This window comes from Ipomoea triloba, chromosome 1 (genome assembly GCF_003576645.1).
Source record: "Ipomoea triloba cultivar NCNSP0323 chromosome 1, ASM357664v1".
NCBI classification, from domain to species: Eukaryota; Viridiplantae; Streptophyta; class Magnoliopsida; order Solanales; family Convolvulaceae; genus Ipomoea; species Ipomoea triloba.
This window is the reverse complement of record NC_044916.1, coordinates 9,281,344-9,293,754: the sequence shown is the minus strand read 5'-3', so window position 1 is coordinate 9,293,754 and position 12,411 is coordinate 9,281,344. Positions and strand designations below refer to the sequence as shown.

At 29.9% G+C, this 12,411-nt stretch overlaps 1 protein-coding gene across 1 annotated transcript; it reads left to right on the top strand.

Moving 5' to 3' along the window:
• Positions 1 to 3,285: 3,285 nt before the first annotated feature.
• Positions 3,286 to 10,965, top strand: LOC116032068 (WAT1-related protein At1g09380-like). Its single transcript, XM_031274473.1, has 7 exons — positions 3,286 to 3,602; positions 7,042 to 7,104; positions 7,264 to 7,380; positions 8,033 to 8,306; positions 9,130 to 9,288; positions 10,193 to 10,344; positions 10,555 to 10,965. Exons 1-7 carry the CDS (start codon positions 3,427 to 3,429, stop codon positions 10,754 to 10,756), a joined length of 1,143 nt encoding a protein of 380 aa, XP_031130333.1. The 5' UTR covers positions 3,286 to 3,426; the 3' UTR covers positions 10,757 to 10,965.
• Positions 10,966 to 12,411: the final 1,446 nt, after the last annotated feature.

The following is a 12,411-nucleotide window of genomic DNA, read 5'->3' as shown; positions in this document are numbered from 1 at the left end:
TATATATATATATATATAAGGTAGGGTTCCAGTGAGACCACTTGCTTAGGTAAAATCGTGAGATCACATCTTGTGCATCCATGTAATACTTTTTAATGGTCTAGATTGATTGACACACACACACACACTTCGTTCGCACACATTTAATCACCGTTCGCATGCACTTCAACTTGGAATCTTAATCAATCTAGACCATTAAAAATTTTTGAGATCAGATCTTGTACATCAATCACCGTTCGCACACATTTAATCACCGTTTGCACACATTTAATCACCGTCTGCACACACTTAATCACCATTCGCACACATTTTATTACCGTTCGCACACACTTCAACTTAGCATTTTAAATCAATCTAGACCATTAAATTATTAAATGGATGCACAAGATCTGATCTCACGATCTTACCTAAACAAGTGATCTCATATAACAAGTGATCTCATATGACCCTAACTCTGTCTCTGTCTCTCTCTCTCTCTCTCTCTCTCTCTCTCTCTATATATATTTATATATATATATATATATATATATATATATATATATATATATATATATATATATATATATATATANAAAGCTATTCTCGAATACTTGGGAATAGCTAATACCAGGGGTACCCTAGGAATGGCTATTCCTCGATAAAGGGAATAGTTCATTTCCGGGAATGCTATTTCCAAGAATAAAAGGACAAAATAAACAATGGAATAGGTTTATTCCCAGAAATGGTATTTCATTCTCGATCCATTCCATGAACCAAATACACAATAAATGTTTCTGATTTTTCTTACTAAGCAACAAAGGTGACCAAATTAGAACTTTTGAAATACAAGAAGATGTCAAACTTATCAAAAAGAATGAAGTACAAAAGGAATATAATAGAGATGCTATTCCAATGTTTTCACACAGACACACATAAGGATAATTTTGGCACTTAATACAATTAGACATAGCTGTGGCCCTCCTAAGTGAAAGGTCACAGATTCGTTCCCCTGTGGTGGCGTTGGTTCTTCGTACTTCAGTAGGTTGAGAAAGTATGTATGAACAGATACTACATTGTACTCTTTGTGCTTCAGTAGGTTAAGAAAGTATGTATAAAAGGTATGTATGAACAGATACTACATTGTAACAAAGTATGTATAAAAAGTATGTATGAACAGATATTATATTGTAACAGAGTCATTAGTATTAAAAAAAGATATTCTTATGACAAAACGAATATCCAATTCTATAGAATTTAATTCCGTAATTTAAAAAAAAAATAGTCATATTATACTCCATGTAATGCTATTTCATTTCCCGTTTATTATGCAAAGAAAACACGGTGTAAGGGTAACGTGTGATGGAAACAAGAACGTATGTATACGTAAGAGTACTATTGCCTTTGGTATTTTCCTTACCATATATAGTAGTTTCAAAGTCACAAGAATGGTATGGGCCCCACAGTCCATGCAATGCTGATCAAAGAGGTCCATCAAGAAATGGAATTTGGGTGCCGCAAGTTTCTTCAAAACTGGGAAAAGCTAAGCTGGCAATCACCATTATAAACTGAAACTGCTGTCCTTCAACAATTTTGTGGCAACTTTAATTTCATACCATGCATGTATCAACGCTCCCTTTTCCACAACAAATCCCTTTACGGTTTTGAATAATCATTAATCATTTACATTTTTGTTTTATACATACATATTATATATATATATATATATATATATATATATATATATATATATAGAGTCATGATCAGGTGCGGCCGTGCTCTCCCATGCGGCCGTGCGGTTCACACCAATCAATGTTACGAAATACATCACTCAATGTTAAGAAACACACCACACAAATATGCACTGTGGTGTGTTTCTTAACATTGTGGTGTGTTTCTTAACATTGTGGTGTGTTTCATTGTGGTGTGTTTCTTAATATTGAGTGGTGTATTTCGTAACATTGAGTGGTGTGTGACCGTACGGGAGAGCACGACCGCACCTGAAATTATTTCTATATATATATATATATATAATGGTGAAAACATCTCTTAACGTGAGAACATGCGGATTTCTTCGGTAATGCACGACTGCTACATGAATACACTGTGCATTCGTATAGTAATTTCTGTACATTCATAGTTTTGGTGCATTTATGTAATAGGCACGAAGGTGGAGTAGTTATTGTGCATTCATGAAGAACTTACCGTACATTAAGAAGTTCGGAAGTTCTCACGTTAAGAAGTACTCTCACCTAAACGAAACTCTATGTGTGTGTGTTTGTGTGTGTTACTCTTTAACGAATTTGAACTCTAATCATCACATTGTGATTAAAGTGCCATAATTTTAGAGGATATATAGGTGAAAATATACATATTTAAGGGAAAGATTAATCTCACATTTGTAAAGTGTTGTATTCATATTTGCTAAGAATAGTTCATTTATAAATTATAATCATATTTTATTGCAAAAATTTATTTGTATTTATTTATCTCAGCACTTGATTATTATTATGAATAAACTAATAACTAATAATGATTATATATTCATTTATTAAAGCACTAGAGCAGTCGATATATAAATGTATCATGTGTTGGGATGAAACTAACAGTACGTAAAAGCAAATAGCTAATTAATCTAACAAAGAAAGTGACAATAAATTAATATTTGAAATCAATATTTTCATCATCAAATAGTGCCAAATTATTAATTATCAGCTGTCATTTAAAATTATTCTTCATCGCATAATATGTAGACTACCTCACCGATTTGATCTTAGGCATACATACATGCATGTTTTCAGGGAAATGTCACATTTGTTAAGTATAATATATATATAAATAATAAATATATATGCAGTTTTATATTAGTATTTTAATTTTAGTTAAAACGAAACAAAATTTCATTTTGAACTTACTAAGTCAATTATATACACTTGAAGAATATCTGTAAGAAAGTATTGAAATGAGTTAAAATTTCTCTTTATTGTTATAAATTTTCTTTTTTTAGTTGTAGAAAAAATAATAAAATTAAAAAAATAAAACAACACCGGTACCATAATAATATTAAATTTAATTGCACTATGACAGTCCAGCCAAAAAATATTACCAAGTGGATGGTATTAAAATGTCACGAGTTCATGCTGACCTTGAGGACGAGTTAATTTGTTATGTTTTGACCAAAATGTCCTTTCTATATATGAAAATTGGGGATACTTAAGGGGCAATAAAACCAAATTTGTCATCCTTTCCTTGATGTTGGCTCTATTTAAACCCAACCCAACCTTATTCATCATATATTCCTCCAAGCAAGCTAGCTATATATTTAAGTATCTCCTTACTTCTTTACCCATCCTAGTCTTCTTTCTCCATCTCTCGATCTCTAGCTAGCAAGTAGCAAGGCATAGCTATTGATAACTATTGGAGAAAGAAGCAAAGGATCGGAAAGAAGAAATGGGTGCAGATTTGTTGGCTCTTATGATGATGATATTTGTGCAATTTGGATATGCGGTGATGAACATCATATCCAAGGTGGCCATGGATTCCGGCATGAACCCTTTCGTCCACGTCGCTTATCGTCAACTTTTCGCCTCCATTGCCATTGCTCCGATTGCATATTTCTACGAGAGGTAATATATATGTCTGTATTTGCCGGCCGGTCATTCATCAACTCTTTTTTTTTTTTTCGATTCGTATATTCCATGAATTGAAGCTGCCTGTATGAACCGTGCTAGCTTAGCTTAGCTACGGTTAGTTGCATGTTCATATGTTTCGTGGTAATATGTCATGCTTTTTTTATGGTGATTCTGTCATTTTCATTTCCCTTTTTTACTGGTACAACACCTTTTCTTTAATACATTTTAAACAAACGTTTTTGGTAATACACACATAAATGTCATATAGCCAATGATTGTCGTCTTTTTTTAACATATCAAAATATAAAATTAAACATAGGAAATTCCATTATTGTTTATTCTCCATAATAAAAATAAAAATAATAATAATAATAATAATAATAATAATAATAATAATAATAATATCAACAACAACAACAATAATAATAATAATAATAATAATAATAAGTTTGAATATGAGCCATCTTAAATCTGCAGGTCAATTGTTCCACTCTTTAGGGGTGCCTACAATTCAGCAATGAGATTAGTCACCATGCTCGACGATGAAACCATGAGTACACCCATAATAATAATAATAATAATAATAATAATAATAATAATAATAATAACAATAACAATAACAATAACAATAATGCAGTTTTTTTTTTTACTTCTTTTTTTCATTAATCCATTATATTGATATGAACATATTGTCTTCGTTCTTCTATTTCTGAGAATTAAAAAAGTAGGTGAAAAAAAAAGACATCATAGAAATGGAATGGAGACCATAAACAATTCTCAATATCAACCACAAAGGAAATCTATCTTATTGTAAAATTTTACAAGATTTAATTTATAGAGTATATATATAGTAAGAATGGTTCCTTATTACTAAATACTTTTAGTAGCTCCATCATAAAAAATAAATTAGTATTTTAGCCATTTTATAGTTTCTTTTAGGTTTAAGTACTTCATAATTCTCTATATTAGTGTAAAATGTTTAATTTGGTTCATATACTTTAAAATTGGTCAATTCTTTAATCAATGCACTATTAAAAATAAAATAATTAAGTAAAATTATTAACCACATTACTTAAATTATTAAGTATGTAATTTTTTTTTTGAGAGCAAGTATGTAATTAGATAGCATGACGATGATATGACTACCAATTCACGTATTAATAATATGCTAACATAAAAAAAATATTTAAAATGTGTCACTAGCTAACAAGAATTGAACTTATGATAGTGGAATAAATAACTCATTCCAACTTCAAACATAATATACTAAGTTAACTTACAACTTGAGATACTTGTTAAAATATTAATATAAGAAAGGAAACATCATAAAATAAATTTATTAATTATGAAAAAGAAACTATATACTACCAACATTATACGGTTAAAAATGTAATAAAAATTATATACCATATATAAATCAATATTTTTTTTTTTTGTGTTCAAGTGATATGTTTGTGACTCTTTCAAATGGGAGGGCACATGTTCAAACCCCAGTGGGGCATATTCAAAATATATATCTATTTTATGGGATGCCAAATAAATAACTAGAAGGTTTTTATATCATTTTTGAATATATATATGGTTTTGTGTATAATCAAGAAAATATATTATTGTAATTAAATGAGCGCAGAATAAGTAGGGCCACGCAAACGAGGAACGGCTTCAAATCGTGGCAGCGCCTTGACTTATAGTGACGGTCTTTAATGCATTGCTTTATATGTGTAGTTACACGTTGAAACTCTGCTAACGTACGACATTCACAAATGCATGTCTCTTTCACGTTACGCTGCTTTCAACTCCATATATGTTTCCTTTTTCGTCACCTTTTCCCGGAAAATAATTTCTCAATGCGTCAACACAAAGAAATTAAACCAACACACCTCATTTCATACCACAACAAATTAAACAAACAAACAAACTAGCAACTAAATTGGGTACGCATATCAAAATTCAATGCCTCTAGGCTGCTTAGCTTGGTAAGGTCTTTTAAGTTAGGGCTGTATTTTTCTACTTTCAAATTTTACTCAATTTGTTATTATTAGCTAGCTAGGATAATAATTGTTAATCATTTACTTACTACAAGAAAAATCAAATTTAGTAGGTAGGCAAATCAATAAATTGAAATCCATATATATTTAAATTATAGTAAATTCATAAGTATTTCAGTGTTTTCTTGTAGTGACTTATTTGTAGGTTCTTATTAATTCTTAGCATGTTTATCCGTTGTATTAGGATATTGATGCTTAGTTATTCGTAATACTGTAATAGTATACTTTTCATAGAGGAAAAGACGCGATCTATGAAAATTTACTTTGTTAAACTAATTTCATGGCTCATCTATGAAGCACGAGATAAAGATTAATCACTAGCTAGTTAACTTTTTTTTTTTTAATCTAATATATATTTTATTGATGATTGAATCTCAAATACACATTTAGTTTTATTCGCTTGAGTATATTTATATATAAACACGGCTTATCTTAGAGTTGTATTGAAATATAGTAGTAAGAAGTGCCAATAATTTTAGTAAGAAATGGAATATATACTAAAAATTCGAGTAAAAATATAATATAATTCTAAACATTAAACACCTTGAGTCTATAATTAAAACACCTAAAGTAGGAAAGGATCAGAAATGTAATATGTAGTGCCTATTTATTGGAAAAAAGCATACATAATTTGCATGATGCTTCTAATATAATGTTTTTTTTTTGTTTTTTTTTGCTGTCATGCATCATTTATAGCGTCAAATTGAAGACATTCATTCTTAATTTTAGTTTGGGCTTGATTTCAGGCAGTTACATTGCTCCACACTTACATTGCATATACATTATATTATATTATATATAATGTGATTTTCGTGTGCCAAGATACTACATTTTAAGGGTGTGTTTGGAAACCCCGAAAAGAAAATCAGTTTCTGTGTTTTAAGTGTTTGGATGTGCTTCGAAAATCAAGTCAACGAAAATCATTGACTTGATTTTTCGTTGACTTAGGAAAATATGGTTGTTTTGGAGGAAAATGACTTTCGCTAAAATTTGGCCGAAGTCATTTTCAACAGACCAATCACAACCTTACCTGCTTCTTTACACCCAACAAACGTCGATATTGGATACACTGGTTCCCGCCGAAAACTAGAGGTTTTTTTTTTTTAATAAATAACATTAGATTTTTAGACATATCATCGAATAAAAAAATGGGGAACCGCTCCAAGGTTAAATAACATTAAATTTTTTAATAAATGATTGATACTTTATATTTTATATATAGACTTACATTTTTTGGAGAGTACTATTTATTCATATTTTTAGACATATCATCCAATAAAAAAATGCTCAATGTTTTAGCAAATGATTGGATTGCTTATTAAATCATTGTGTTAGCAAATGATTGGATTGCTTATTAAATGATTGTGTTATTTTGATAATTACAGGAGGATACGGCCACAGATGACACTCTCTATCCTTTTCAATATATTCCTTTGTTCCATATTTGGGTATGTAATTTACCAATACGCACACTTTCCACTCTTTCGCAAAATAATTTTTTTTTTAGAAAAAAAAAAAAGAAAAGATTTTTTTTGTTAGCTGCATATATGCGCAATCATTATCATTATCATTACTAATATTAATTATGTTGTTATTTTTGGATTCAGGATTAGCCTCAATCAGATCACATACTTTGTAGGGCTCAAGAATTCCACACCAACCATTGCATGTGCATTAACCAACTTAATTCCAGCAGTCACTTACCTCATGGCAGTCCCTTTCGGGTATATATTATGTTATTAATTATGAAAAAGTACACTTTTTGTTCCTAAGTTATAAGATAATTGTAAGATTCGTTATTACTTGTTGGTTGTGCTCATTAATCGTCCCTAAGCTATAAATGACCTTGTAACTTTCGTCTTTTTTTTTTCTAACAAAACAGTATAGACGAAATTTGCAATGTTAGTTATAGCTTAGAGACGAGATTACACTATAAGATGAAAAGTGTAATTTCCCAACACTGAACAAGCTCTTAATGGGGTGTTTGGTTGGCACACATGAATTGAAATTCAATGCTAATATGTAATTCCATGGAAGGAGAAACTACATTGTTTAGTTGGAACGAATTGCAATTCCCTCAATTCAATGAATTGCAATTGAGGGAATTGCAATCCGTAGCCTTCACATGAATTGCAATTCAGCGATACAAAGAAAAAGAAAAAGAAGATAATTAAATAACATATTTGCCCTTGATTATTATTATTATACAAGGACATTTTAGTAATTATATCAATTTTTTCCTTCTCATTCTTAATAATTTTACCAAATAATGTAATTTGAATTCATACTGTTTTTTCCCTCTGAATTACAATTATTTTTTCTCTTAATTCCTTTCTTCCAATCAAATGCTCCGTTATTTAAAAAAAAATGTGACAGGATTGAAAAGTTAATGATACGGAGTGCGGCCGGGAAAGCGAAGGTGGTGGGAACCATACTGTGTGTGGGTGGTGCTATGTTACTGTCGTTCTACCACGGCCATAATATTGGCATAGGCGAATCTAGCATTCACTGGAAATATGCAGACCATCTCTCATCCCAAAACAAAATTAATAATAATAATGGCTCTACCAACACTCAACCCAACTTCATCCTCGGACCTTTCCTCATCATCGTTAGCGCCGTTTCTTGGGCAATTTGGTCAATTATCCAGGTTTGTCTCATCTTGCCTACCCTACACATCACATCTCCAATCATTATATCATCAACCCAAATGCCCACCTTACAAAATATACCAGGTTTATTTTTAATATAGTGAATGTTCATTTTTAGAAGCATTCTTTTTTGTATACTGAAAATTTATTACGGAGTATTTGATGTATTATTTACAATGAATATTCAATACATTAAAAATGAACATTTAATATACTAAAAATGAATCTACGTTGCAACTTACAATGTGAACCATGCATGGTCCACAATGTAATTTGCGGCCTACACCTCATTATCAATCTAAATATTTTATTAGTTTATTTTGTATGTTTAAAAATACAATTTTTAAACTCAACATATTTCATATTTTTATGTAAAATGAAGACCTAATTATTTAATGAAAATTAATATTTTCTTTTGTGTTATTAGTTATTACATATAATTTTTGCCTAGTTATAAACTTATAATGTTCTTTAATTTTCTGGGAATCAACAAAATCCATATATCTTACACCAAATGTTTAGGGAAATTAATTGAGTACGATATCACATACCTATACTAGAAGATTAATGTCCACACAATAGTACATTGTTTCTAATATAATAATCTCTAATGTAATATTTGCAGATTATATATGCACTACGACTCAAATAGTTACGTTGAAACAACAAAAACACTGTTATATATATTATAACTTATATGAAATTATAGATACATAACTGAATAAGTAATTAGCAAAATAAATACAACATTAATGTGAATAACAAAATAAATTATCCAATTCTTCTGAATAACAATTTTATTCATTTTTCATTTTTTTTTAGACAAGAGTGAGTGAGAAGTACCCAGCTCCATACTCAAGCACGGCCTTAATGTGTTTGATGTCTAGCATTCAGTGTGTTGTTTTCGCTGTTTGCTTTGACCACAAACCAAGTGATTGGTCTTTGAGGCAAGGGATCAGGGCTACCTCTACGGTTTATGCGGTATGTTTTCTTTTTACATAAGCAACATCTTCATATTTCAATTTAATTATTAAGAAATGCATGCTTATTAATTTCCTTTAAATTTGATTAATTTAATGCTCTTATTTGATTCCAATTTCCGATACGTCTCTTAATTGATAAAAGTTTCAATTAAATCAACAAAATAATGCAATTAGACTCTATATTACCTATTCAACGTGTTGTCAATGATGTGAGCTGATTAGACTAACACTTGGTGTCTTGATGCTTACATGGGCCCTACGTGTAAAAATTTTTATGTTATTTTATTTTTAAATTTCTAACTTAAAAAGAAAAACACTAACAATTGTGAATGATTATGGCTATATTTATACTTCTCATAAACAAGACAACCATGATTGTCTAGATCTGAACCTCAAAGAGGTCTATATCTAGGCCGACAAAGGTAATGAGGTTGCCTTTGTTTCATTTGGACTACCATGATTGTCTTGTCCATTGGCGGATAAACAATGATGGACGATGGCTGTTTAATTTTTATTTTTTAATATTTTAAAAAATTCAAAATTAAAAGTAAAATAAAAAGTTATACCTCTTAGGATCCATGTATGTTTCAACACACGACATTTTAGCGTAGTAGTCAGTATCATATCAACATTAAGTTGTCAAATATGTAATATTAAGGTTTAATTGTTCTATTTTGTTCGTGTAAAAGACTTTATTGGGCTTTAATTTGTATTCAAGTATTTGCTATTGATGTTAACATTTATGTTTCTTTCTTTATAACGCATTAGGTATAATTATATATATATCGCATTTCACACATTCTTCACGTGTCCCTTAGTTCGGTTTTAATTTGAAATCAAAAATTCTAATTTTGATGTTAAGTTTATAAGTAAATTGATTAATGAATTTTTTTTTAATGCAGGGAATTATGGGCACTGCAATAGCATATTGCCTAATGTCATGGTGCATAGATAAAAAAGGACCTTTATATGTTTCTGTTTTCAACCCTTTGCTGCTTGTGATTGTAGCTGTTCTCAGTTGGGGTTTACTTCGAGACAAAATATATGTTGGCACGTAAGTTAATTAATTAATTATATATTAGTAAATAGTTGTTAGCTGATTTGGTTAGTGAGTTTGACTAGTTAATAGTAATAGCTAATTGCAGAAAAATATTTGGTAAATTAGCCTATAGCTGATGATCGAAAAAATTGCTTTGAACAGTTTTTTAAATTTTTAGCGTTTTGGAGTAATAAGTTGTTACATTAAATTGTTGGAATGATACAGGATTGTTGGGTCAGTGTTGATTGTTGTGGGACTATATGGAGTTCTATGGGGAAAGCAGCAAGAGCTACGACAAGTTATTGGGGTTGTGGATGTGGATGAAGAAGAGGCAATAGATGAGGTGAAAACCAAAGAAGATAACTTGGAAGAATTGGAGTTATCTGGCCATTCAATCATCACCGTTGATCAATTCCCCAAGAAGTGATGAAGATCAGCAGTAAAAATAATTTAAAGAAAATAATAATAATTAGTTTTCGTTGCATAGTAGTAAAGAAATTGTCATCCTTTGTGATTTTGTCCCAAACAAACTTAAACTAGTAAGTGGCATGTCAAGATGTGTGTGCGTGTATTTTAATTTGTTTCATATTGGACCAAACGTTATGAATTTTCTTTGATAATTTTATTTGTTTCAAATGTCTTTTTTTTTTTTTTTTTTGTTTGTTTGTTTGTTTGTTTTGATATTACTAATTAACTCAAAGACTAATCATTACTCCGTATAATTTATCTTTTAAGATGAAGCACCATCAACATCAAGTATGCTATTCAAATACACATATGTAGCTTTATGCATGTCTATATGGCAAATTCACACAGTGATGTGTGGACCATAACAAAATGTAAATTTTTAAGGGAAAATGACATCTTTAGTCCCTAAGTTATAGGGGTAGTGTAGACTCAGTCCCTAAGTTATGGCTGTATGTGAGTTTAGTCCCTCAGTTATTCACAAAGTGGCGAGTTTAGTCCCTGAACATTAAATTAGACGAAAAAATTAAAAAATATTCAAAATTTGAGGGGTAAAATAGGAAATTCACATTTTATTATTCTTCTTATATCAAAACCACTTTTACAACATTATTTTTTCACTTTTTAGCCTAATTATTTTCAATATTTTTCATTTTTAAAAACATTTTAATAACTTTCAAATGACTTGTTAGGAACCTGACTCTCGTATAACACACTTAAAACTTAGCACAAATAAAGAAATGCATGATCATTGTATTTAGGTGTATGAAACACACTGTCCTAACAAGTTTTTATTTTTTTAATAAGCAACAAATGTAATAAAATTAAACTTTTGAGATATGATAGTGTGTAAAAAAATCTCAAAAGTTTTAATTGTATTACATTTGTTGCTTAGTAAAAAAATAAAAACTTGTTAGGATAGTGTGTTTCATACACCTAAATACAATGATCATGCATTTCTTTATTTGTGCTAAGTTTTAAGTGTGTTATACGAGAGTCAGGTTCCTAACAAGTCATTTGAAAGTTATTAAAATGCTTTTAAAAATGAAAAATCTTGAAAATAATTAGGCTAAGAAGTGAAAAATAATGTTGTAAAAGTGGTTTTGATATAAGAAGAATAATAAAATGTGAATTTCCTAGTTTACCCCTCAAATTTTGAATATTTTTTAATTTTTTCGTCAAATTTAATGTCCAGGGACTAAACTAGCCACTTTGTGAATAACTGAGGGACTAAACTCGCATACAGCCATAACTTAGGGACTGAGTCTACACTACCCCTATAACTCAGGGACTAAAGATGCCATTTTCACAATTTTTAATGTACTAAATGTACATTATTTTTGTTCTGAATGTACATTATTTTTGTACTGAGTATACATTATACAAAATAATGTACATTCAGTACACAAATAATGTACATACCCTGAATATAAAGTACATTATTTTTATACTGAATATACAATATTTTTATATTGAATGTGCATTATTTGATAGTATGGTCCACACAGCTGTGTGGGCCATGGTCCACACAATAATGATTGTGTCTATATGCATGCATGACAAATATGTTAAGTTACAGGCTCAATTTTTTTGGTTGGGGCCAAGCCCAATAAGCAA

Excerpts from the sequence above, each read along its gene's own strand:
- LOC116032068 (XM_031274473.1), top strand. The coding sequence starts at position 3,427 with ATGGGTGCAGATTTGTTGGCTCTTATGATGATGATATTTGTGCAATTT. Across the intron at positions 7,105-7,263 it reads TTCCTTTGTTCCATATTTGG|GATTAGCCTCAATCAGATCA; the intron begins GTATGTAATTTA and ends TTTTGGATTCAG. Across the intron at positions 7,381-8,032 it reads CTCATGGCAGTCCCTTTCGG|GATTGAAAAGTTAATGATAC; the intron begins GTATATATTATG and ends AAAATGTGACAG.